Source organism: Charadrius vociferus, unplaced genomic scaffold (genome assembly GCF_000708025.1).
Source record: "Charadrius vociferus isolate BGI_N301 unplaced genomic scaffold, ASM70802v2 scaffold1, whole genome shotgun sequence".
Classification (NCBI taxonomy): Eukaryota; Metazoa; Chordata; class Aves; order Charadriiformes; family Charadriidae; genus Charadrius; species Charadrius vociferus.
Window position 1 is genome coordinate 9,666,740 of NW_009647680.1, and position 25,042 is coordinate 9,691,781.

The 25,042-nt window shown below is 45.8% G+C and overlaps 1 protein-coding gene across 1 annotated transcript in view; it reads left to right on the plus strand.

Annotated features, from left to right (window-relative positions):
• Positions 1 to 25,042, plus strand: part of TENM4 (teneurin transmembrane protein 4) — a 376,063-nt gene that overhangs the window by 321,403 nt on the left and 29,618 nt on the right. Inside the window, exons 23-25 of the mRNA XM_009881209.1 lie at positions 4,783 to 4,937; positions 9,054 to 9,931; positions 21,528 to 21,700. Coding sequence (XP_009879511.1) covers positions 4,783 to 4,937; positions 9,054 to 9,931; positions 21,528 to 21,700 — 1,206 coding nt within the window. The remainder of the gene's footprint in view (positions 1 to 4,782; positions 4,938 to 9,053; positions 9,932 to 21,527; positions 21,701 to 25,042) is intronic.

Below are 25,042 nucleotides of genomic sequence, written 5' to 3' on the forward strand. Positions count from 1 at the left end.
ATGAAGTGTTCATGAGTTCGACAGAATTAAAAGAAGAAACACAACCCTCTGCAATCTGTTAACATTTTTATTGTCAAATAATAATGTAAAAGCCATTTCAGGGACGACCAGAGGCTGACCGGACAAAATATCCTGTCTCTTATTGTGGCCAGGGGTAATCATATAGAGCGGCCTTTCCCTGCTAACTCTCCAGATTCTAGTCATAGACATTTGGGGCACTTTCTGAAGAGGTTGCGCCTGGACCTGTGCTTAGATGCCACCATCGATTTGTCTAGAAACCTCCTTGAATGCTTAGTTTTTTCCTTCCAGACATCCTGTACACAGGGGTTTCTTTAGCCATGGCATGAAAAAGTGTGGTCTTTTTGAGGCCAGATCGTTGTTTGCTGTTCTCTCTGTGCCTTTCCTAATCCATTCCTGTCTTCTAGCTCTCTCCTTGACCACTGCTGAGCACAAAGCTGATATTTGCAGGGAACTTTTCACAGGAATTCCGAAACCTTTTTCCTGTGAGCTATTTTACAGCTTGTCATTGTGTATGGGTAGTTAGACTTACTCCTTCTCCTGTGAATTCCTCTGTACTTATTGACATTGATTTTCATCGGCCATTTTATCACTCAGTCATTCAGTATCCAGCCAGACAAGAAAGCTCCAACCTTGGATTCCTTCAGCACATGTTTTTTTACTTTAAAGAGGGGGGGGTTCCCTCTTTTTTTTTTTCTTTTTTTTTTTTAAATAGAGTGCAATGCAATCACTTCTAGTGGTTCATCTTCTAGAACAAACCCACCGTGTCCCAGTAGCTATTTGCTGCGTAACATTGTGCTGTCACCTCCTCACACTACAAAGTCCTGACATTTCAATTTCTATTGGCACAGCTCACTGGTGTCATGGCCGGGGTGCTACGAGCCCTTGTTTCTTTGGGAGCTCCGACTATCCAAGAGGCACCAGCATGATTTCATAGCGTGTGTATTTCATATCTCAGAGCTTTAAAGTTTGGATCTGCCACACTACCTGGGTAGTGGCAGCAGATGTTTTTTCTCAGCAACTGTGAGACTGAACTTCGAGCTGTATGCTGAAAATCGTTAATTCCCTTATGTTCCTATGGAAACACGAGAGGAGCCTTCTGCCAAAGCAAGCCAAGGCCTTTGGCTTTACATGCCTAACATGTGAATTACCCATTTCTGTGCCCATTTGCAGGAGCCAGCTCCCAGCACTGGAACTGTGCCATCATCAGAGAGCAAACACAGAAAGGTCCAATCTAACCTCTACAATCTGCCGCGAAGAAACCGCGAGATGCTTCTTCCCCTCTCCGCACAAGTCACCCATCCAAAGACACTTTGTGGCAGAGCGGGGCTCCTTTTCCTAATTAGATTTGATTCCAAGACAATCAGTGAAAGTCAGGAAGGGATCGGAGCCTTTGCTGTGTGAGGGGCATGCACGAATGGGAATTTAGGGTTTGACAGACTGAAAACTCTGTTACCCCGCAGAACATCGTAGGCGATGCAAGGCAATCGAGATTGCTTAGCCTCTGTGAAAGAGGGATAAGCAGAGGAGTGCTCTGTGATAAGAGCACATGCACATGCCATTGCCCTGGAGCAGGATGATAAGTGGCAACTTTGCTATCCCGCTTTAACTTATTCGGGCGTGCGAGCTCTTTGTCTAAGCTGGAATGCAAAAGAAAGTTGTGCTCTATCAACTGATCAGAGCTGGCTTGAGAGCCGAGGTACCTACAGGTTATTATTACTGTAACTGGTTAATCAGAGCAGCCATCAGACCTCAGCACTGAGCACCGTGAGCGACTGTCACCACACACTGCTGATAAGTCCAATCCAATCCATATGGAACTAGCTAAGAGAGAACATTCTGCCTCATTTAAAATCACATTATCCAGCCTGCCACCCTTCACTGGCTTTTGGCCTGTCACACAGGCTAATGGACAGGCGCCCTGAAAAATGCTCCTTGTGAACCTGGGAATGGGTAAGAGCCTCTTGTGTTTGACAAAAGCCAATTAAGATCAACTTAGCCTCTTCCGAAAAAGCACGTCTACCGTATTGCTTAAAGAGCGCAGTTGCATTCCTGGTTGTCAAGCAAACACCAACAAACATAACAGAACTTGCCATTCGGTGGGCAAAATAATGAGAGGAGCAGTAACCTTCAACCGCAGATGTCAGTGACAGGTGGCATGTGCCAATAGCCTGGATGACTCGTTGAACGTTGGGCCACCAACTGGGGCACAATGGTGACAGATCTCACGGCAGGTAAAGACAACTGCCTGAAAGCCATGGATGCCAGTGAGATAGTGATGCTTGTACCATCCAATCCCTCCTCAAGCTTTTGACAAAGTGCTAAGATACAACTGATGCGTTTATATTGTATAGCAGGAGTCACACCACCGCTGTCGCTTCTCCTGTAGCGTTCAGATGTGCAGCAGGTACCTACCACTCCTCTTCAAGGTTCTCGTTTCTTGGTCCTGCAAAGATCAGTCCTGTCTTGGCATGAATTAAACACAGGTATTGGAATGTAGGACTAGAAGCAATCTTTTGGGTCATTTCGTTCTGTCATCCATTATCTCAGCAACCCTGTCATATAATCCCCTCCAAAATTAATGAACTTCATCTTAAAAGCAGCAAGTAATTTTTTTCCGCACTGCCCTAGAGACTGTTCTGAAACCTCACTGCTCTGAGGGCCGAATACCCAATCCAGGGAAAAATGATGCCCTTCAGACAGGGAGATCCTATGAAGAACTAAGGACAATGCTGGTTTTACCTCCTAGCGAAAATACACAGCTCCGGTTGAACTCAGTGAGCTGAAACACCAGTTCTCTGACTCCTCATCGACTTTGAAGCAACAGTTTGCAACCCTGTCTGAATCCCTTCCTTTACCTCAGCTCAACGGAGAAGTTTGTTCTCTCTCTCAAACAATGACTTAGTCCTGAGGTTTTCCTGCTGTTACTCGCGGGCTAGATTATCTTCTGTGGATTTCTGTGTGACCCAATATGATATGTTTTTCCACGTGTCATCCCCCTCTGTGGCTTCCAGCCTGTGCAGTAGTGACAGCGCTGGCTGAAGGCCATGATTTTAATTGCCAAAGCAATCAGGGGATTAGTCCCCGCTACGCGAAAGTCTAAAATTTCTGATCTGTGAACTGCTGCATCTGTACTTCGCAGCATAGCTCACAGCGGATGAAGATGGAGGGTAAATGTTTCAAACGAGGGGATCTGGCTGCAAAACGGCGTTTTGGAGAAACACAAGATCTGATCACTTTTCAGAAACATCCTCAAAGCTTTCTGTCTGAAACAGATTTTCCATCATTCCTGTCACTGTGATGACAGCCAAAAAAACATTGTAGTGAGGATTCATCTCAATAATTTAATCTGTCTACAGTATAAATGTTTCCTTTGGAGGTATTCGCTGCAGTCTCCTTTTATAGTCAATGGGGAGGAAAAGGTGTTTCTGGAAGGCTTCATAGAATCTCTGATGGATATCTGCTTTTGGGTGATACGAGTTGCACCGTAGAAGCGGGTATGTCTCTGCACTGATTGGAAAAGCTCCAGATATTTGCTTGGATGCTCCATGCCGATGTCTGCTTTTTGCTAGGCGATCAGTACCCTGCTAGCAAAAGAAACCAAACAGGAACATCCTAATATTCATATATTCGTATATTCAAGCGGAATTTTCACTTGCATGGAAGAGGATGTTACAGGCCTCTACATTCTTTTACCGTTCCTTTACATCCTTGTAATGTCTTTAAGACCCTCAAATATTATGCTGAGCGGCATTCCGCCACCGTAGGGTAGATGAGATGGATGACTCTATTAGTATCTGCGGAGTTATTTTTAATTTATACTCGCATAAAAGAGAGCTGAATGGGGCCCTTAACTTCTTATTCCTGCCTTAGTCATGGACTTTCTCTGTGACCTTGTGAAAATTGCTTTATCTGTTATTTTCCCGATATGTAAAATTAGGATGATCACACTCACAGACTGCTATAAGGTCTAATTAGTAAGCGTAAAGCGCTATGAAATCCTCTGATGGAAGATGCAGAGTAGAGCTAACCTGGGATAAAGAGGATTAAAGGAGGTTGTGCTAACATAACAAATACTTGAGAAATGATGCTTTGGGGGAAGGGAAACGTCACATACCTGCAGGTGAGGAAACGGGAGTCAGCAGTCTGTAACTGTTGTCAGCCGACCTCAAATCCACTGACGGGAGTATGTCTACAAAGGAGGTTTGGACAATGAAATTAATCACCAAGCAGAGTTCAGAAACAGCTGAAATACCATAGATTAGTAGGATTATCCTAGGAAAAACCCTTCCACATTTATCCATCTGGAATTTGATTGAGCTGATGGATCTTTCGCAGCCTTTTCATCGCCGTTTCTGAAGATTCACCAGGGTAACCTTTTCATGGGCACGGCTTAATATTCATACCCTGAGCAATAACACCGTGTTTCTGAACATGCAGGACACGTAGTTATTAGAGAACCTTTTCCTTTCAGCGGTTCACCAAATGCCGTGCCCTTTTCCAGAAGCGAGCAGGGATTTCTAAATTGCACCATGTGCCAGTTGGAAGTGCCTTCCATGGAATGGGGCCAGTTCAAAGCTCCTGGTGACCAGGACTCCCACATGTCCAACTCTCATCCCTTTTGAATGCCATAAAATATATTACTCTCCATGAAACTGGCGGTCTTACTCTTGTATGAGCGTCAAACCAGACATCGTCTTCCATTCATCTCATCATTGTCAGGTTGCCGTTCCTTTCTGACTGTCTCGCCTTTTCCCTCCCCAGGCATCACCGTGGACAAGTTTGGGCTGATTTACTTTGTGGATGGCACTATGATCAGGCGGATTGATCAGAATGGGATCATCTCAACTGTGTTGGGTTCCAATGATTTGACATCTGCTCGTCCTCTCAGCTGTGACTCTGTCATGGACATTTCTCAGGTAAGACAATGTTTTGGTTGGGTTTCTACAGAATAGAAGCCTGTGCCTTCACCCTATCTGCCTGTCTGTGTGCCTCCCCAGGTGTGACAAAGAGGTAAGGGCTCAAGGAGAACTAAATCTCTACGTATTTTGTGGTATCAAAATGACTGGGTCAAACAGAAAGATCCTATAATGACCGAAGGAAAGACCTAACTGACCCAACTCAGAGATCTCTGGGGAGAGAGATTTCAAAGATGTCCCAGCCACAGAAGAAATTTCTTTCAGAGCTCTGGAGCAGCTGGGAGGCACAGATTCCTGGGAAGGCAGGTTTCACTGGGATCAGTTCTCAAGAAACTAGTTGCTTTAAACTAAAACAGATCAGGCAGCAGTACTCATTTTAATAGTGCTATATGCCATGCTCTGTTATAACAACTTGGCTAAACATGTTGGTTTTTTTCTTTCCTTCCCCCTCCCATCCTAAATCGGCCCAGCACAATTTTAGACCTGAATCAAATTAACATCTAGGAAATACTGATTGGAGGCTGTGGTGCCAAAATTAGCAACAGCGGGAAAACAAGAATCTTGAATTGCATCAGATTGCAAATTGGTTGCAGCTACCATCACGCTGGGCTTTTAAGTCCTGCTGCTTAAAGGTGGAGAAGGAGGGGAGGGGGATAAAAAGAGAAAAAGAAATCGCAGTTTGACGATTGCTTTACTTCTGGATGGCGCAGAAGAGAAATCTGTTACGGCCCAGCACTCGATTTTGTGGGGCACTGGCCAACCTGTCAAATTGTGCCAGTTTAGAGACGGTGTCCTTTGAAACCTTTGTGCCACTTGTCGTTTGCCTGGCTGCAGGAACGCTGCCCTCCCCTATGAAAATATAGATCATAGCTGGAGGGCTGAGTACTGTTATTCGGCCACAATAGATGTCAATGGGGTTTCCTTTTTGTAACTACCTAGATAATTTCTGTGCTCCCGTATGGAATCTGTTCTTCTTGTTTTTCCCCTCTAATTTGAAAAGATTATTTTTGCTTCTTTGCAACTGGTTCCCACTGTCCTCAATTTATGAACAAGCTGAAATTATGAGTTTAAAAGCCCTCATGGCTTCTATAGAAGCAAATTTTTCTGGTTAAAGGCCATCTTGTATTACGTTTCTCATCTTACAGGCATAGTTTTTTCTTTATCTGAATTTCAGGGGCAGTTACAACAAGACCATTGTGGATTCAGGCTTTAAAAATTATTTTCTTGCATGTTGTGGCCTTATATGTTTACCAATGTCACGTTTAAAGACTTCAGAGATGAGCTAAAATGTATCACCCGAAGATTCTTTCTCTTCATAAAATGACAGGAGCTGGTTTTAGATTAACCTGTACTGTGATGGGCAGATTAACCACTACTGTACTGAACAAATACACCAAAGACAAATTTAATTAAAAAAAAAAAAGCCAAACCAGGCAAAAAAAAAAAAAAAATGAAAAAAACCAGCTTGGGAAGTAGCTTTTCATCATTTACAGTGGCTCGAAGGGTCTTTTCTGTCAGGTCCCTGAGGCTCCCTGGGACACGACGACATGAAATATTTAGCTGCCGATGTTGACAAGGAATGGTTTTTAAGAAATTGAAAATTCCCTTGTCAGTTCAGAATAAACTCAGCTCTTGATGCTAACTCAAGGCTGCGGAGCTTAAAAACCACTGGAAGGGATGGAGGCATGCATTATTAAAGAGAAAACCACAGGCTATAATGTTTTACTACAGGAAGGGTTAAAATAGGCCAGGAGCTGAGAAAAGGAAGGAAATTTTGCAAACAGAGAACCAGTCTAGGCAGAGCTCAGTACACTGCTTCGCCATGAAAATTAAGTTTTACGAGCCCAGCCATTAGAAGGCACAATAAACTAAACACCTAAAAAAAAAAAAAAAAAAGTTGAAAAGGGATTTAAACATGAATAGAAGCATCAAAAGTAAAGCATGGCTGTGGCAGAGATCCTCAACTACGGGCTTTAAAAGTAGGAAGCTCCTGTGTGCCTCTAGAGCTTACCTGGTCTCTTCTTGTTCTTGGCTTTCAATAAAAGCACAGTGAGAGATGGTTTGCTGGACTTGAGCCTCCTCCTTCCAATAAGGTTGCCGCCTTACAGATGCAAAATACCTCCTCGAACTTGGCCACCTCACACGAATGAGAAGCAGCAGCAACTGAGATAGATGGTGGGAGAAGAAGGTTTGAAAGCAAGAAAGAGGCAGCTCCTGGAATTGCACAGCTTTGAGTGTGCCCACATCCCAGAGCTCTCAGTCACGGCACATCGTGTGTTTGGGTACAGAGGAAAAAAACTCATAGGTGCAGGGAAAATGGCACAAAGTGGGCAGCTTCTCAGTTAACCGTTAGGTATGAAGTCCATCTGCTCTAATGTAGAGTTGCCCGGCTGCCTGAAAGGGAGTATACAACCAGAATAGCTATTCTTTCTAACTGGTTGAAAATCTATTTAAAAGCCTGGCTGGAGGTGACCAAGAGCATTCTTCACAGTTGTTTGTTGCCAATCACCCTTCACACCTCTACTTCCAGTCCCTAAAGGGGGCCTACAGGAGAGCTGGGGAAGGACTTTTTACTAGGGCATGTAGTGATAGGACGAGGGGGAATGGCTATAAACTGGAAGAGGGCAGGTTTAGATTAAACATTATGAAGAAGTTGTTCATTTTAAGGGTGTTGAGGCACTGGAACAGGTTGCCCAGAGAGGTTGTGGCTGCCCCATCCCTGGAGGTGTTCAAGGCCAGGCTGGATGGGGCTTGGAGCAACCTGGTCTGGTGGAAAGTGTCCCTGCCTATGGCAGGGGGGTTGGAACTCGATGATTTTCAAGGTCTTTTCCAACCTGAACCATTCTATGATTCTACTATGGGGAAGATGCACCATTAGGAAAACATCTAAGCATTGCTTGGTTCCTGTCAGCGCAACGTTGACTTTATTTTTCTATATAAACCTGGAGTAAACTAAAATAATCAGAGAAATGCACACTTTACAGTTCCTCATTAAAAATATTAAATTACCCTGAGTTCTGTTGATAAACTTTTCTTAGGTTTGGCAACTAAAAGAGCAGACTTACTCAAAAAGACAGTGTATTGCAAAAGTAGAACTGGAAACAGAGACCTGTTAGTGCTCACTCACTTATGGTGTTACCAGTCACTTTTTCACTTTATTTGTGCACGTGGATTATCAGTGTAGGACTATGACATGTCACTATTACTTGGGCCCATTCTTCCATTATGCTAAAAAAAAACCCACATGAAAACCACTGTGAGGACACAAGTATTTTATTCCACAAATTGAAATTGCCTGAATTTATTGTGAGTTGCTATTTTGCATTTTTGCAGCGTCAAGCAGAAAATAGGTGGTTATAACTTAGACATGTACACATGCTGACACAGCTGCCAGTTTTGTGTCTATCCCTCCTTGTAATTTACCCAGAGGAGCTGTGCCACTTGTCTGGAAAATCCTTTAGTAAAAGGATGATTGTTCTGTCTGACTGATTTCACAGCACTTCACACAACAAAATTCCCAGTCCCGGGAATTAGGTCCAGGCTCCATCAGTTCAAAGAGCATGGCATGGTTTGGAGATGCAAAATCCCACTTGAATCTTTGGGTCTTCTTGTTTGCTGCTGCATTCCCTGGGCACCGATGCCCCTTCCCACGGCCCCTGACACCTCACACCAAGGTGGAGAAGCAGAGAGAAGCCACGCTGCAGAGCAAGAGCTGAGGAGGGTCAACCTCTGCCCATCACCCTGCTCCCATCACTTCTGCAATGCAGAATGTGGGTGTCCACATGTGTGTCCCTCATGTGACAGGGAGCTCAGCCCCCTCACTTACACCAGAGTTGTGTCCTCTACAGCCACCGTAGCAAGCAGTAATAATTAGTTGTGTTTCTTTGTGACACTCTCTGTGTGTCTAGTGGGAGGTGCCCCTGCCCATGGCAGGGGAGTTGGAACTCGATGATCTTCAAGGTCCTTTCCAACCTAAACCATTCTATGATTCTATGATTTTACCCCTTCTCCCTTTAATCCATGTTGAAACACCCTCGTTGCGATTGATTTGCAGCAATCATGCAGTGAAAAAAAGGTCTTGCTATAATAATTTCCTTGTGTTGTTTTACCATTAAGGTTCGTCTAGAATGGCCGACGGATCTGGCCGTCAATCCAATGGACAATTCGCTGTACGTGCTCGACAATAACGTTGTGTTACAGATATCTGAGAACCACCAAGTGCGCATTGTGGCGGGGCGGCCCATGCATTGCCAGGTGCCGGGCATGGATCACTTTCTCCTTAGCAAGGTGGCAATCCATGCCACCCTGGAGTCCGCTACCGCCTTGGCCGTCTCACATAATGGGGTCCTGTATATCGCTGAGACTGATGAGAAAAAGATCAACCGCATCAGGCAGGTCACCACCAATGGAGAGATTTCTCTCGTTGCCGGCGCGCCAAGCAGCTGTGACTGCAAGAATGATGCTAACTGTGACTGCTTCTCAGGAGACGACGGCTACGCCAAGGATGCCAAACTCAATGCGCCATCCTCCCTTGCGGTGTGTGCGGATGGGGAGCTGTATGTCGCCGATCTTGGAAATATCCGAATCCGCTTTATTCGGAAAAACAAACCATTCCTCAACACGCAAAATCTATATGAGTTATCCTCACCCATAGACCAGGAACTCTACTTGTTTGACACCAGTGGTAAGCACCTTTATACTCAGAGCCTTACCACTGGAGATTATCTTTACAATTTTACTTATTCCGGAGATGGAGATATAACCCTGATCACTGACAATAATGGCAACTTAGTCAATATCCGAAGAGATTCCACAGGGATGCCCCTCTGGCTGGTGGTCCCCGATGGCCAAGTCTACTGGGTGACAATTGGTACCAACAGCGCACTCAAGAGCGTAACAACACAGGGGCATGAAGTGGCCATGATGACATACCACGGCAACTCCGGTCTCCTTGCCACCAAAAGCAATGAAAACGGTTGGACAACATTTTATGAGTAAGTATATTATAAATATTGTGCTGCTGACTTCGTTCTGTGTTCTCTGAACCACGCGAGATTGATAGAATTTAGTTCCCTGAACACAATTATTGCCCAAATAAAATGGCCAGAACAGAGAATATTAGATCTCACACGAACACTTTGTACTAGAAATAAGTGCATTAGAGTTTGAATAAACTCCCTCTACCGAGTCAAGAGTCAGACAGAGTTTCTGCTGAGTTTTTCTAAATCGGCTAAGTAGTTTGGACACCTGGTTCTCCTCAACTGTAGTTGGGACTGGGGATTTAGGCTGCATGGCAGAGAATTTTGCTTGGCTTTGAAAACCTTGGAAGTGTGAAAGTTCCATCAGATCCTCTCTTTTTTTGCGTCTTTTCACCTGCTTCCGGTGCTGCAGTGTCTTATTTCAGCTTGTTTGAAATGGCTGATGTAGAATGACAACTGGCAATGACTAATGACAGCTTGCTCAGAAAACGATTCTGTAATTAGTGGGCTGCTCGGTTTCTATTGTTGTAACTGGCCTTCCTGAGCTTTAAAAACAGTCTCAGAGGTGGTCAAGACCATCCCTGCCCCAAAGAGTTTTTGAGCTGAGAGAAGACAGGATGCATTGAAAAACCCGGAGATGGCAGTGACCTAAAGTTTTGTACTGCTTTTTTGTATTACTGTCAGCAATTGACATGGACCTGCTGGTGTGTGTCCAGAGGAGAGCTACGAGGATGATCCGAGGGCTGGAGCACCTCTCCTATAAGGAGAGGCTGAGAGAGTGGGGGCTGTTCAGCCTGGAGAAGAGAAGGCTCCGGGGAGATCTTATTGCGGCCTTCCAGTACCTAAAGGGGGCCTACAGGAGAGCTGGGGAAGGACTTTTTACTTGGGCATGTAGTGATAGGACGAGGGGGAATGGCTTCAAACTGGAAGAGGGCAGGTTTAGATGAAACATTAGGAAGAAGTTTTTCACTTTAAGGGTGGTGAGGCACTGGCACAGGTTGCCCAGAGAGGCTGTTGAGGCCCCATCCCTGGAGGTGTTCAAGGCCAGGCTGGATGTGGCCTTGGGCAACCTGGTCTAGTGGGAGGTGGCCCTGCCCATGGCAGGGGGGGTGGAACTCGATGATCTTCAAGGTCCTTTCCAACCTAAACCATTCTATGATTCTATGATTCCCTGCTTATAAATACCACAAAACCAACACACTTCTGATATCAAATAGGAAAAAGATAGATAACTGAATGAAGGGCATCTAGAAGGATGGTCTGCAAATTCATCCTGCTGTTGCGAACCCTTTCCCCTCCCTCTTCCTTAATTTCATTTTTATTTTCAAGTCCAGCCTCTTTGAAATGCTCCTTTTACTGCGTAATTTCCCATATGATTTGAATGGTTACATGGAAGTGTTCAGCTACGATAATAATAGACCCACTGTAAGAGTCCAATTTGGCTAGACTAGACATTTCCCAAGATTACAAAGAAAAAAACTGTTAAAAAAAATAGTCGGGGCAGGACAGCTGGCTAAACCCATGTATTTATATGTTAGCCATGCAGTTGCTTTGGTTCTTTCTTTAAAAAGTTCCAGACTCAGTTTCAAATTTCTTTGCTCAGTGCTCACTGTTACCACTCCTGCCTCAAAAAGAACTGATGGAAACTCTGTGATGAATCTTTTGAAAGGTTATTTGCATTCCATCAGCGTTCTGCTTGCAATTACTACAGCAATATTCCTCCGTGAATCAAAGTTAATGCCCTTCCATCTCTTACACTGAATTTGCTTGAGGGAGACTTTAGGGAGCAAAGACGGGGGGAGGTTCTCTATAGGAGTGGAAGACGGTTATATTGTCGGGACCATTGTGCTAAATCAAGGAGATATTTTCTTTTTGCAAAGAACCCAATAGTTCCTGTGCTTGAAAACAGATGTAGCCATGGACAGTGAGGCAAACTAAACACTACAGCTAATAATTGTCAGATTTATACCTCAAACATAATCTTTTATTTAAAAGTGCGACTGAAAATATAAAGGAGATAAAATGAGACAGAAGCTAAAATCCAACTTACTCTGTGGATATATTTGTAACAGTGATCCATTATTTCATGCTATCCAACAAAATAGAGCGTTTGTGAAAGTCATCATTCTGCTCCTTTTATGCACTTCAGAAGAGTCATAAGAAAGCTTTTTAGAGCTAAATGGAAGACAGTATTCTCCAGTGGTTAGACTATGGAAATCTGGACTTGAGCAACTCAGCACTATGTGATAGCACAGCATCACTGAAAATAGAATTGGGAATGTGTCTTCAGAGATATCTCATCCAAACCTGTGATCAGTTATCTCTATTTAACTGTTCCTGACAGATTCTGATGCAACTTTATAGAACTACAGGGTAAAAGCCTATATCTGAATTAGTTACCTCAGCCTCCCTTTATAGGCAGTGGAGAGAAACAGGCACTTTCAAGGTGAGTTTCTTATGAGTCATGTCAGGTATGTGCTTTAGGATGAGATGAGACAAGGTGTATTCTGAAAGTTTCTCTCTCTAAAGGTGGTCCAGAATGATTAGCGCAGATATGGATGTTTACATTTCAGATATCTACAATTTGGTTTACAAAATGGATCCTATCAAAGTCATCTAAGTTAGTCATAAATATTGCTAGTGATAACAATGTATTTACCTATCTCATTGTTATTGGTAGAAAGCTTTTTTATATGCTCAGTCTAAATCTTCCTTGCTTAAATCGGAGACTGTCACTTTTCATCCTACCCCATCCTATCCTATCCTATCCTATCCTATCCTATCCTATCCTATCCTATCCTATCCTATCCTACCCTATCCTATCTCATCCTATCCTATCCATCCTACCCTACCCTATCCAATACATCCTACCCTATCCTATCCTATCCATCCTACCCTACCCTACCCTACCTTATCCAATCCATCCTATCCCATCCCATCCTATCCCATCCTATCCTATCCTATTCTACCCTACCCTACCCTATCCTATCCATCCTATCCTATCCTATCTACCCTACCCTACCCTACCCTATCCTACCTACCCTATCCTATCGTATGCTGTCCTGTCCTGTCCTATCTGATCCTATTCTAACCTCTCCACTAGGGGCTTGGAAAGCAGATCAGTCTGCTCTTCTTCTCAGCTGTGAAAAGTATGTGTGAAATGGCTCAAGAACTTGCTCTGTGATAGCTCTCAAAAGGTGATCAGCAATAGGGAATGACCCATGGGGGTTGTTTCTGGCGAACTGGCAGGGATTGATTCTACCCAGGTTTTGCATGCAGAATCTGGAAAAAGAAAATCAGAACTGATGAAATGAGGTTAGTAAATAAAGGTGAGATACTTAGACTGCTTGATAAAGTAGGCTTCATTTAAACAAAATATGTTCTTTCACAGTCTGATGCCAGACTAAACATGTAACAGGTCAAATCTAAAGAACGGGGCTGAGCAAACTCTCGTGGGTTATACTGAGCGAAGCATCAAGCCGTTCAGTGTGGTCTCAGCATAATTCCATAGCAAATCTCGCTAACTTGTTGCTTGAACAAACAAAATGAATACATTTACTCATCCCACTCCACTTGTAGTGGACAGTAGGAAGCTGATTTTGTCCCTGTACAGCATTGATGAGACTAATACTGTCAGTTCTGATGTTTGCAAGTTATGAAGGACAGTGAAAATTGAAAGCTGTGCAGCAAAGCGCTACCAAAATGCATTCATGGGGAGAAAGTGCTTTATGCTGGAGAACTTAGAGGTTTTGATCTATTTATCTTAACATGAAGAAGACTGGGAAGTGTCTAGACCCCAGCATGTCAGCACAAAACTGTCACCTACAGAGGGACTCTTAATCTATCAGAGAAAGGCTTGAGAAGGGGAAGGGGCTGGAAAGCAAAGCTAGAGACATTCAAGTTGACTGGAAGGAGTGATTTTTTTAAGGCTGAGATTACCTACCCGGTAGAGTGACCAACCATGAGAAGCAGTATATTTATATTCTCTATTTCTTGGTATCTTAGATCACGACTCTGGGTGCCTTCTATAAGATATGTTCTCACCAGATGTTCGTGAGTCAAACACAAACTTCAGGGATGACTGCAGGCGTGGCAGGACGAAATCCAAGTTCTTTGGTAATCCAAGAAGCCAAAGAAGATGGTGTAAATCAAATCAGTATTCAATACCTTCAGGTTATCGGTTTCTGTACCAGAACATCAGGAAACTTACATCGGGGAGGTTTAAGTGATTTAAAGAAATCCTGTGAGCAGCTGGAAGGTGCTCTGAGTAGTTTGCAGTCCTGGCTGAGGGGGAAGGTGAAGCTCATATTTCTGTTTCACTCGTGGCCGAGGAAATAAAGACATCAAATCTGACTCTGAGGAAAAGCTTCATGTTTCTCGCAGCACATAATAGTTGTTTATGGGTTAGGGCAGGCTGGACACCGCTGTTTAAAAAGTTAGGAGTGAACATAAATCCAGCTGGCAAGTTTACACTGCACCAGTGGGCCCATGAAGAACATCCTTCTAAGATTTACCTTTATCTGACTGTCTGCAGAGGACCATAAACCAGACACCCAACATGAAAGAGCAATGGTGTTGCAAGAATGGCAAAGCTACACGTGTACATGTGCACATCTCTGGTTCTCCTTCAGGTGTTGCTCTCACCAGGGCATTTCCCAGCCTTTATCTCCTCTGGAGAGGAGAGAAGGAGGTGGGATACGTTGCCGCAGTACTGGAGGTCCATCTTCAGGGCACAGCAGGAAATCCGGGTCCTCCAAGGCTTCAGGCTGGGCTGGCACATTGTCCCTTCATTTCTGTATGGGAAGGAGACAGGTACTGTCTTCAGGTGGTGGCAGACGTGCTCACGGCACTTACAGCTCCTCCTCTCACACATCCCACACCAAAGCCCGCTGTAGCAATCCTGCTTTACTGGATTTAGTGCTGAGTTAGGTTCGGTATATAATGATGTGTGGTTTCTCTTTCTTTTGAGAGTGAAACTTAGCTGCCTGCAGTAATTAGGCTGTCCCCAAAGGCCTATCTGGGACTTCTTTGAGGGTTTTAGCATTATATAGACCTTCTCTGCCTCTGCAGAGGGCTTGACATTCGCTGTCAATTAATGCAATGCAGCTCAGCTTGTCCAGTAACTGGATTAAAGATTTGCCTTCCCATTGAACCTGTGACAGTGATAATCAGCGGCAAAGGAAGTTGATCTGGAAACTCTGCCAGGGGAACAGCTTCTTGTTGTTCAGCTCCTCATGTCAAAGACAAAGGATGCTGTGTGACTACTCGCTGCTTTGTTATCGCTGCTTTTTCACTTGACCTAAAAAAAATTGCCACCAGCTTTTACACAGTTTCTTAGCAGTTGCTCTTTATCTGCTTCAGAATCTGGAAATTCTTATTAATGTATTTGTTTAAATCAAGAATACGGCAATTATCTTGATTAGCTCATTGAGATGATATCACTGTACGTTAATTCAATTTCCCTCTGAGCCAAAGTCAAACCTTCTATGCATTATTTAGCCCAAATGAGGCTCTTTCTCTTAGGTCTTTTGTGTGCCCAATTAGTTCCAAAGGTCACCTCCTCCCACACAGAACGAAATACTTACACATCGCTGCGGCCAAGCCCAGAAATTCAAAACCTTTTCATGGACTGCCCAAGAAGTTGCTCGCAGCTGCCTGGAGGGCAAAGGGTCTCGTGGAGCCAGATCTTGAGATGAGTGGTAAGGGGAGCTTTGACCCGTAATGTAGGATGCTGTTTTATGGAGAACCAAACTCTGCCAAACCTCACACGCTGTAATGGCTGGAAGGTAGGAGCCAGCTGGACTGAGCGTGCAGGAGGACTTTGGTGGCCTTCCCAACAACCCCCAGGACTCGGCAGAGGTCCTACCCCAGGACCAGCGGTGCTTGGTGTGGGTGACTGGGGTACCAGAACTGGGCATCGTGGTCAGCATCTACCCTACGGTGAGATGCAGACTCAGTCTGCTGTGTAGTTGGCCTAAAGGCTTTGCAATTTTTTCTGTCTTAGTCAAAAACAGAGATAAATGGCACTTACTGGCTTTAGAGGAGTAGCCACCACTTGATTCAGAGAAAAGTTAACTTACTGCATTAATAGCATCCCTTTATCACCTGATGGTATCTCAGGTCATACACTGAGTTTGACGGGATTTGGTGGCATCCTTGGTTTAGAGTAGTTCAAGTGAGGCTCTCTTTCTGCTCCAGCAGAGTATGAGAAACACAAGCCACCTTTGGCTTTTGCTCTCCCTCCTCTATTAGCAAAATTTCATTGCTCCATAGTTTCTTCATAAGATAATTACATTCTCATCATCGTTCCTCTGAAGAGTCAGAGAATCAGAGAATCATAGAATGGTTTGGGTTGGAAGAAACCTTGAAGCTCCTGGTCCCTGCCATGGGCAGGGACACCTCCCACCAGACCAGGTTGCTCCAAGCCCCGTCCAACCTGGCCTTGAACACCTCCAGGGATGGGCAGCCACAGCTTCTCTGAGCAACCTGGGCCAGGGGCTCACCACCCTCAGAGTGAAAAATTTCTTTCTAATATCTAATCTGAATCTGCCCTCTTCCAGTTTGAAAGCCATTCCCCCTCAACCTAACACTACATGCCATTGTAAAAAGTCCCTCCTCGGCTCTCCTGTAGGCCCTTTAGGGACTGGAAGGCCACAATAAGGTCTCCCTGGAGCCTTCTCTTCTCCAGGCTGAACACCCCCAAGTTACAGTGAAACTCCCCTCAGTGCCACGATAAAGTAGCACTTCTCCAGTACTCTCACCAAGTTGTGAGGTCATGTTTTGAGCCATTGGCCTGGCCTGAAATGAATGCCTGGTGTCAGAGCTGAGTTGAGCACCAAGGGAATTAGGAGCATCGTAAAACCTAGAGGAGAGATCTTCCTCTTCTCGTTTGGGCAGTCAGAAAATTCTGCAGACAGTGGCTGCAGCCTGGCCTTGTGTCATTAGGGAGAGGACTTGCCCTCATACATATTTGAGTAGTATTGGTTTGTCTGTTATAGATTTATTTTTAATGTTGTGTTTAATGTTGTTTGAACAACTGCGAAGAGGCGAGCTTGTTCAGAGGCGGTGTGTGCGTGTCTGTATAACCGCACACAAAATATAGTTTGCAAAGTACATTAGGACACTTTGGCGCTAAATGCAATATTATCATCGTGATTTTTTTTTTCTTTCCCAATCTATTTGACTTGTAGTTTTAAAAGGCTGATGAAATGTGAAAAAGCGAAAATGAGGAAACTGAGAGACTTGGGCAAGGAATTGATTTCTGAATAGACGGTACTTAGGATGCTCTCTGTAATTCCCAAGGCCCAGGTCTCTACACAATGGTAATGTGATAAATGAAAGCTCTGAATGTTTACAAGCTAACAATTAGGCCTCATAAGCACCAAATACCGTTTTAATTCTGTGCATTGAACCTTAGCTAAATACGTTTCCAATGGGGAATGGATGGCAACGGCTTCCTTCGCTGGCCTGATAATTGTCACTGTGATTGCGAGCGCCGAGTCTTTGCAGCGGGTTTGAATGGGAGGCAGCAGCTGTGTTAGCAGGTGATGAATTCATCGCGCCCAGCGGCGGCTGTGTGCACTCCCGTGTTTCAGTATTTCCTTAATTCCCGTGCTTTCGGAGCATTTGGAGAAAGCAGAAGTCTTAGGCTGGGATGCAAACCGGCCCACCCCTAAATACCGAGACCGTGGAAACAGGCCTGGGCAGCTTAGCTGCAAAATGAGGTGACTAGGAGAGATTTATCTTCCTGCAAATACCAGGGCAGCCCTGCAGCTACGTATGAGCTTGGCCTTCCTCTCCAAGCTGAGGATGTGCCCTATGACCGCCTTTGTAGGGCTGAAAGCAGAGGTAGAAGGAACCAACTCATTTAACTCATTAAGCACATTATCTGTTTGGGATGTGGCAGCCTTTGATCTGATGCGTCCTGGGAGACTGCGGGTACGTGATAGATGATCTCCGGTATGTGCTGTGCGATCCGTATCGAGGGGAAAGAGGGGAAAAAGGGGAAAATGCTCCAGTCCTCAGCAAAACAGACAAGGAACAGCTTGCCAAGAGGAAGGTGCTGTGTGCGTCCATGCTAACTGGCTTCCCGCACCCCCTTGTGCATTGCCACCGCAGCGCTAAAAGGACGTGTCCGGACATGAGTGTTTTACACTTCATCTGCCACCGATTGAAAATAATAAGAAGAATGGGAACGGTCTAATTGTGCTACTTGCTCACATTTATCCCTTTGTGAGGCACGACCTCCTTGCAGCTGCGAATAGGTGAGCTGTCACCCCCAAAACGAGCACTTGGAAGGTCCTCTCCTCGCTCCTGGGCAGACACGCAGCAGCTCTTGCAAATGCAGAAAGCACAGATGGTCCAGGTTACTTCTGACGGAGGCTAATGGGGTGACTAAGGAGGTGCCAAAAGTCTAATGTACACGTGCAGATGTCTTAAACCAATTCCAGCGCACCGTTCCAGACTGTTCTGGCCCAAAACGAGCCTTGCTACGCAGGACCCAAAGTCCCAGATGGAAATCCTTGCCCATGGTGAAGTTGTCCCCTGCAGTGTGAGTTTTGCACAGCTGTAGAAATGTAACTGTGAAAATTATGCATATTGTACTTAGTCATTTTGACTTAAAAAGAAAAATGTGTGCACAGAGGTCTAAGCACCGTGGCACTCTTTCATGATCTTTTTTCTTGCTGTTTTAACCCATTTTGCCCAGGAAGAGGTTAGCGGCATATTTGCCTCTTTGCATATTTGTAAATATTGCGTATTTGCCCAGGAGAGAGCTGGAGGACCATTTGTGAGGGTGTTGGCAGCTGGATGTCCAGGAACAGAGTTTACGGAGCTGGGGATCTGCTGCTGCTTCTTGGGGCTGTTAAACTGGGTATCTACAGGTTTCTGAGACTTCCTTTGGAGAACGTCAGGTTTTGTGCTGACTCTCAGCATGGTGCTGAGTCTCGTTCAATTAGGATAAAACGTATGACTTATAGGACATTGGCTCAGCACTTAAATATGAAATAGCAGCCGTGTCCATCACATGAACAGCCTCTCTGCCTCCATCCTGGCTGTTGCTTTCTTTCTTAAAAAAAAATCTGCAGACCTGCTTGCGTTCACACTCACACCTGTATCACACCAAACTCACCCTTCACCGCAGCACATCTAGATTTGTGCTGGGTTTTTTTTTAGGAGGTGAATCAGGCTCCATTTCAGGAGCAGCTCATTTTTTAAAATTTAAATAGAGCAATATAAATAAATCCCTTACAGTTGCTAATAGCACTAAGACAGAGGTGTTAAATTCAGATCCATCTTCCTTAAATTTCGGAGCGTGTGGGATCTGAGTCTACCCTTACAGTTCAGGCTGGTTTATATATAGGACTATTGATGTCGTGGTTGAAAGAATTTGAGGTGTTACACAATGCACCTTTAGCAATATCAGTGTTTTCTCTGCTCAAGGGAAAGACTAAATCATGTCCCCTGTGTCTTGTCTCAGCAGATGAGGTGAAGATATCGCCAGTGATCTTTTCAGTTTAAGACTCACAGACTGTTTTAGGAGGAGATGTGCAGATGATTGTGTGGAAAGCACAATCGAAACACATACCTCAGTGCAAACAGGACAGACACAGAGCAAAGCGCTGGGTGCTGAGAGCACTTTAGTTCTGGCTCCTGCAACATGTAGTTTAGATCCAAGCCGTGTGCTGCTAGCTGCTTGGAAAAGCTTTGACTGCTCCCTGCCAAACTCCTGCAACGCGGTCCTGAATTCATGCCTTCCTTTTTTTTTTTTTTCTTTCTTCTTTTCCATTTCACAAGTGGCTGACTGATCGCCAAGATCTTGGAGGGAAAGGGCAAGGCTGCTCCATCCTCCATGCGTGGATAAACCCATGACTGATAATCTGACACTGCAGAGGGACACATGCTTTCCTCTACCTTCCTGCCCCTGCCTCCCCCTCCGCCCAGTGGGCAAGAAAAGCCTCACATGATGGTATCTCCAAACCCAACCGCTGGAGACTTGCAATGACCTCACCCACTTAGTCACTATACACTAAATGTTAAACTTGGGCAAAAATCACTTTTTCAACCAGCCCTTCCTCACACTAAGTCACTGCCAGCGTAGAAGTACCAGCACTGGGTATAAATCTGGAAAAAAGACAATGGAAGAGGAGATTGATTTCTTTTTCTGTATAGTGCAGAGCCAGTCCAATAGCTGCTCCTGGGCCTCTTTTGGGTTGCAGTTCAAGAGTGCTTTCCCCTTCCCTTCCCTTCCCTTCCCTTCCCTTCCCTTCCCTTCCCTTCCCTTCCCTTCCCATCCTATCACTACATGCCCCAGTAAAAAGTCCTTCCCCAGCTCTCCTGTAGGCCCTTTAGGTACTGGAAGGCCGCAACAAGATCTCCCCGGAGCCTTCTCTTCTCCAGGCTGAACAACCCCAACTCTCTCAGCCTCTCCTCACAGGAGAGGTGCTCCAGCCCTCGGATCATCCTCGTGGCTCTCCTCTGGAGTCACTCCAACAGGTTAAACACTTATCATTCATTGCTTTTGCTGGAATGATTCTACTGCTTCTCCCTAATGATTTAAATATCCCTTCCCTGAAAGTCCACCTCATGAGAAGATCCAACAGCTTCCCAGAGATAAGCCAGCAGATCTTTCTGCTGCTCTCCATTTCCATCTACAATCGTCTCACTGCGAAGGTCCCTTGCCAACCCACTGCTCTCAGCTCAGTCTGTGACCCAAGGGCACCCTTTTTGCAGTGCCACAAATGGGAGGCAGGATGGTGTGTTTGCTCTGTGGACTCAGGAGGCCACTGGGCACTGATGTCTGCTTCTCCTTTTGTTGAAAAATAAACACACACACACCACCCCCCCAGCTTGGTAACTGCTATGGGACCAGCATGTACGTAGCTTATTTCATCTGGGTCCTGGTACACAGGTGTCCACATCAGAGAAACCTTCCCAGATGGTGCTTGTGTTGACTCCCTCACTGGAAAAGCCAAGGACACAGTGGGGGTGAAAACTGGACTGGTTTTTTTTATACTTTTAAATCAGTCCTTCCAGATGGTCCTAGGAACAGTAAAAAGACACGGGGGGGGTCTCAGCTGTGCTCAGAGCTCTACACCACATTCACAAAGGACAGTTATCTACCTGATGTGACTGATCTGGCAGGTCCTTGCTTCTCCCTTAACATTAGCTTTTAAAATAAGATAGGGGAGGAAAAAAAGAAAAAAAATGCTGAAGAACTCAGGACACAACCAAACAAAACAGTTGGTGGCCTTCAGAAACCTCTAGTTCTGCTAGACAGGACACGCAGGCCACTGCTTTTCCATAAGTCACAGAAGAGCGGATGGGAAATAAAGTTACTCTTGTCAACAAGAAGTGGTAAATACCAGAAAAAAATGTTGTTAAAATACAGGCTAATACTTATTTAGTCATTTTCTGTTCTTTTCTTGATTTTCTTCGGCTAAAAGCTGTGATTTTCTTCTCGTGAAACCAAAAGAGTCAAGACAGTCTGACAGACTGACAATATGTTTTCCTCTGGGTGAAGACTTCAAGACTTGGTCTCTGCTTTATAGGGTGATTCCTGTATCCCACTCCTCTGTTGATGCTGTTGACTTCACTCCATCCTCCCTTTCAGGTACGACAGCTTTGGGCGCCTGACCAACGTGACCTTCCCTACTGGCCAAGTGAGCAGCTTCCGCAGCGATACCGACAGTTCCGTGCATGTCCAGGTGGAAACCTCCAGCAAGGATGATGTTACAATAACAACCAATTTGTCAGCATCGGGAGCCTTCTACACCCTGCTCCAAGGTGAGTTGGGCCGCTGTCTTTCTCTCAGCCAAGCTTCGCGCGATGGATTATCTGTCGGGAAACAGGCCTTGTCTTGATAATCCCAGCACCAAAAACCACCTGCATCCTCAGTGCCCCAGAACTCTCCATGTGCCGGTACAGCCGCACACTCACACCTACGTAGCCACCTTCCCTAGCGCTGTGGTTGCTCTGTGGCTGTTTTCTGCTTCGTTCTCAGCCAGTCCCCTTGCCGTGCAGCCCTCATGCAGTACAGCCCTCCATCATCATTGCCGTTATCGTTATAACTAAAAGGGTTGCCTAAGTCCAGCCGCGCTTCCAGCCAACCCCTTTGCTTCATACTCTTAATGGCTTCGACCTTCACAGCTGCTCTCCTCATGGAACATGCTTCCAGCTGGTTGCTGGAGATCACTCTGATTCTTTGTTCACTGGCTTTTCAAACATTCACAAGGCAGCATCCAGAAAAAATGACCATCCCAGTCCCCAGAAGGTCTGCTTTTGAGCTAAAGGGCCGGTATGGAGAGGCACAAAGAAGGACAGAGAGGTGGGCAGCCAGGGTAGGAGTGGTGGGACCAGTTAGCGGCTGTTGGAAATGAGCACGGTTCTGCCAGGGGGGAAGGGGAGGATTGATAAATTGGAGGAAAAAGGGATGAAGTGGGAAAGAAAAGAGGAATAAAGAGCAGAGGAGCACTGTGCTGAGATACTAGTAGGGTCAGAAGGAGTAGGGCAAAAGCCATGCCAACCTGGATCTCCTAGTTCTGAAGGCTGAAGCCTCCTTAAGGTGAGGATGAGCCTTCAATCCCATTCCCTGGGGCTTGAAGGAAGGAAAAGGGCCATCAGACTCTTTGCTTTCTTCTTTCCCCGGCTCTCCTTCACTCGTAGACTGTGCCTGACGGCAATGGGGTGTCAAACATTATTTCCCCTTGTGAGGAACAAAGTGCTCCAAGTGAGGGCAACACGTTCCAGAGTCACATTTGTTCCCACATCCCTGGGACGCACATTTCCTTCCCCCTCCCTATAATAACAGCAAGCTTTCCTAAGGGAAAGTGCCTTCTCTGCCTGAACACTGCCTTTCCTGCCTCTGGAGAGGGTGGATGAGAGGGTGCCAGCCCCTTCCAGCCATTCACTGTTCCTGTAGGGGAACACAATGACTTTCTTATTCTTTACTTCAGCCTGCGAAGCGGATCCAACCTACCCCGCCCCGTCCCAACCACTCGCATTAAGATGTCTGGCAAGCGTGCAGACACGAGGTTGGCTTCACCTCAAGAGCCTAATTAAGCAATAGAGCCCACTGTTGGGGGCCCTTTAGTGAGATAATTGACTGCGGCGTGATTTACGCACCCAGAGCTGAAGGCGCAGTTAGATAATGGTGCCACGGTCAATTATCTCATTGTACTGCCCTCCAGCACCGGGGCACTCTCACCATCAGGACATGCAGCATCACAAACAGCTTAACCATCTTCGGAAGTATAAAATGACAAAAACTGTTTGGATCTGAAGAAGCTCGCTTATCTTAAAGTGAAGGTCTGGATACCGCTGCAGCAGAGGCGACCTGCGACCCGCTGAGGGTGGCTTTCCCACAGGCGTTAGGGATTGTGAAGTCCCAAACAGAGGTAGCTGTTTCTTTCACGGCAGCGCTGTAGAAACTCAAACGAGAGCCACTGTGGTCACCCAGGGATGCGTTGAGCACGGATGAAATGTAAATTGCCTTCCAAGCGCCTCTCCAGCAGAGCTGGAGCCGTTCTCAAGGCCTGTGAGTGTCTTGCTGGCTCTTCTTCTCCAGGGAAAACGCATGTTGCAGATTCCCTTCACGTGAGAGGTGCTTGTGCATCCTCCTCCTGGACTCACAGCTCTGGCCAGCTCTCACAAATCTTTGATGATTTCAGGAAACCTGGATCCCACTGTGAATGGGTGAGATCCAAGAAGGCATTTTCAGAAGGTTACAGATTCCTGTAGGATGGGTTTAGGAGCCTCTGCAGCTAACAGCCACCTCAGCATCTCTGTGGAGTTTTGTCCTCTGGACTAATGACGAAGTGAGCATTTGTTCAAGGCCAAAACAGGCCGCTAGTGCCCTTGAGCCGAAGCAGCATAAAATACGGCATCCAACGGCCCCTGGATTTCATGTAGCCCTGGAGAAAAGCATTCCAAAGCCAGGAAGGACTCTTCTCTTGGGAAAATGTTGAAGGTGGAGGATTTCGATTCCCCACACCGTGCCGCACTGCTGGTGACAATCCACCATAACCCCTCTGTGGTGCTTTTGTGACACCAAGGGAACATCACATCCAGTGAATTTCACGGAGACCTTCAAGCTTTCCCCTGCTTCCTGGTGAAGGATGAAGGAGGGAGGAATATATTAGCTTTGCAGAAGTGTTCAAGGCCAGGCTGGAAGTGGCCTTGGGCAACCTGGTCTAGTGGGAGGTGTCTCTCCCCATGGCAGGGGGGTTGGAACTTGATGATCTTCGAGGTCCCTTCCAACCTAAACCATTCTATGATTCTATGATTTAAAGCACATCTCCTACCGCTTTCTCACCAAACCGAGCATCTAAGAACAAAAGTGTGACAAACAGCTGACTGTTCCCCTTCTCTCCATTCACAGAGTCAGGCGTGGAGCAGGTTTGATCCTGCTGGAGCCTGTGTCAAAAGACCATCAAATTAAGTATTCAGTGGTACAGCTAAAATACCTGGGTCTACACTGTGGATCACCGCTGTCTGTTCATAGTGGCAAAATCCAGTGCTGCGGCGGTTTCACACCGTCACTGCTGTGTACAGTAAGTTGAGTTGTGGCCCTGCTGAGATCAGTGTGGCAAGAGTCCAGCTGGCTGCAACAGGAGCAGGATCAGACTCACAGAATCACAGAATGGTCAGGGTTGGAAGGGCCCTCTGGAGATCATCCAGTCCACCCCCCTGCCAGAGCAGGGTCACCTACAGCAGTTGCACAGGACGGCGTCCAGGCGGGTTTAGAATGGCTCCAGAGTGGGAGACTCCCCCACCTCTCTGGGCAGCCTGTGCCAGTGCTCTGCCACCCTCAAAGAAGTTCCTCCTCATGTTAAGATGGAACTTCCTATGTTCCAGTTTGTGCCCGTTCCCTCTTGTCCTGTCACTGGGCACCACTGAAAACAGATTGTTCCCAACCCCCTGGCACCCTCCCTTTGAGTATTTATAAGCATTGATAAGATCCCCCCTCAGTCTTCTCTTCTCCAGACTAAAAAGCCCCAAGTCCCTCAGCCTCACAATAAAAAAGACCAACTGGTGTCAGGTTTCCTTTCCTAATTATACCAAACTGTGCTCTTTGCTGATCTATTTCATCCAGATGAGAGACGATAACTTCACCGGGACCTTGTTTCC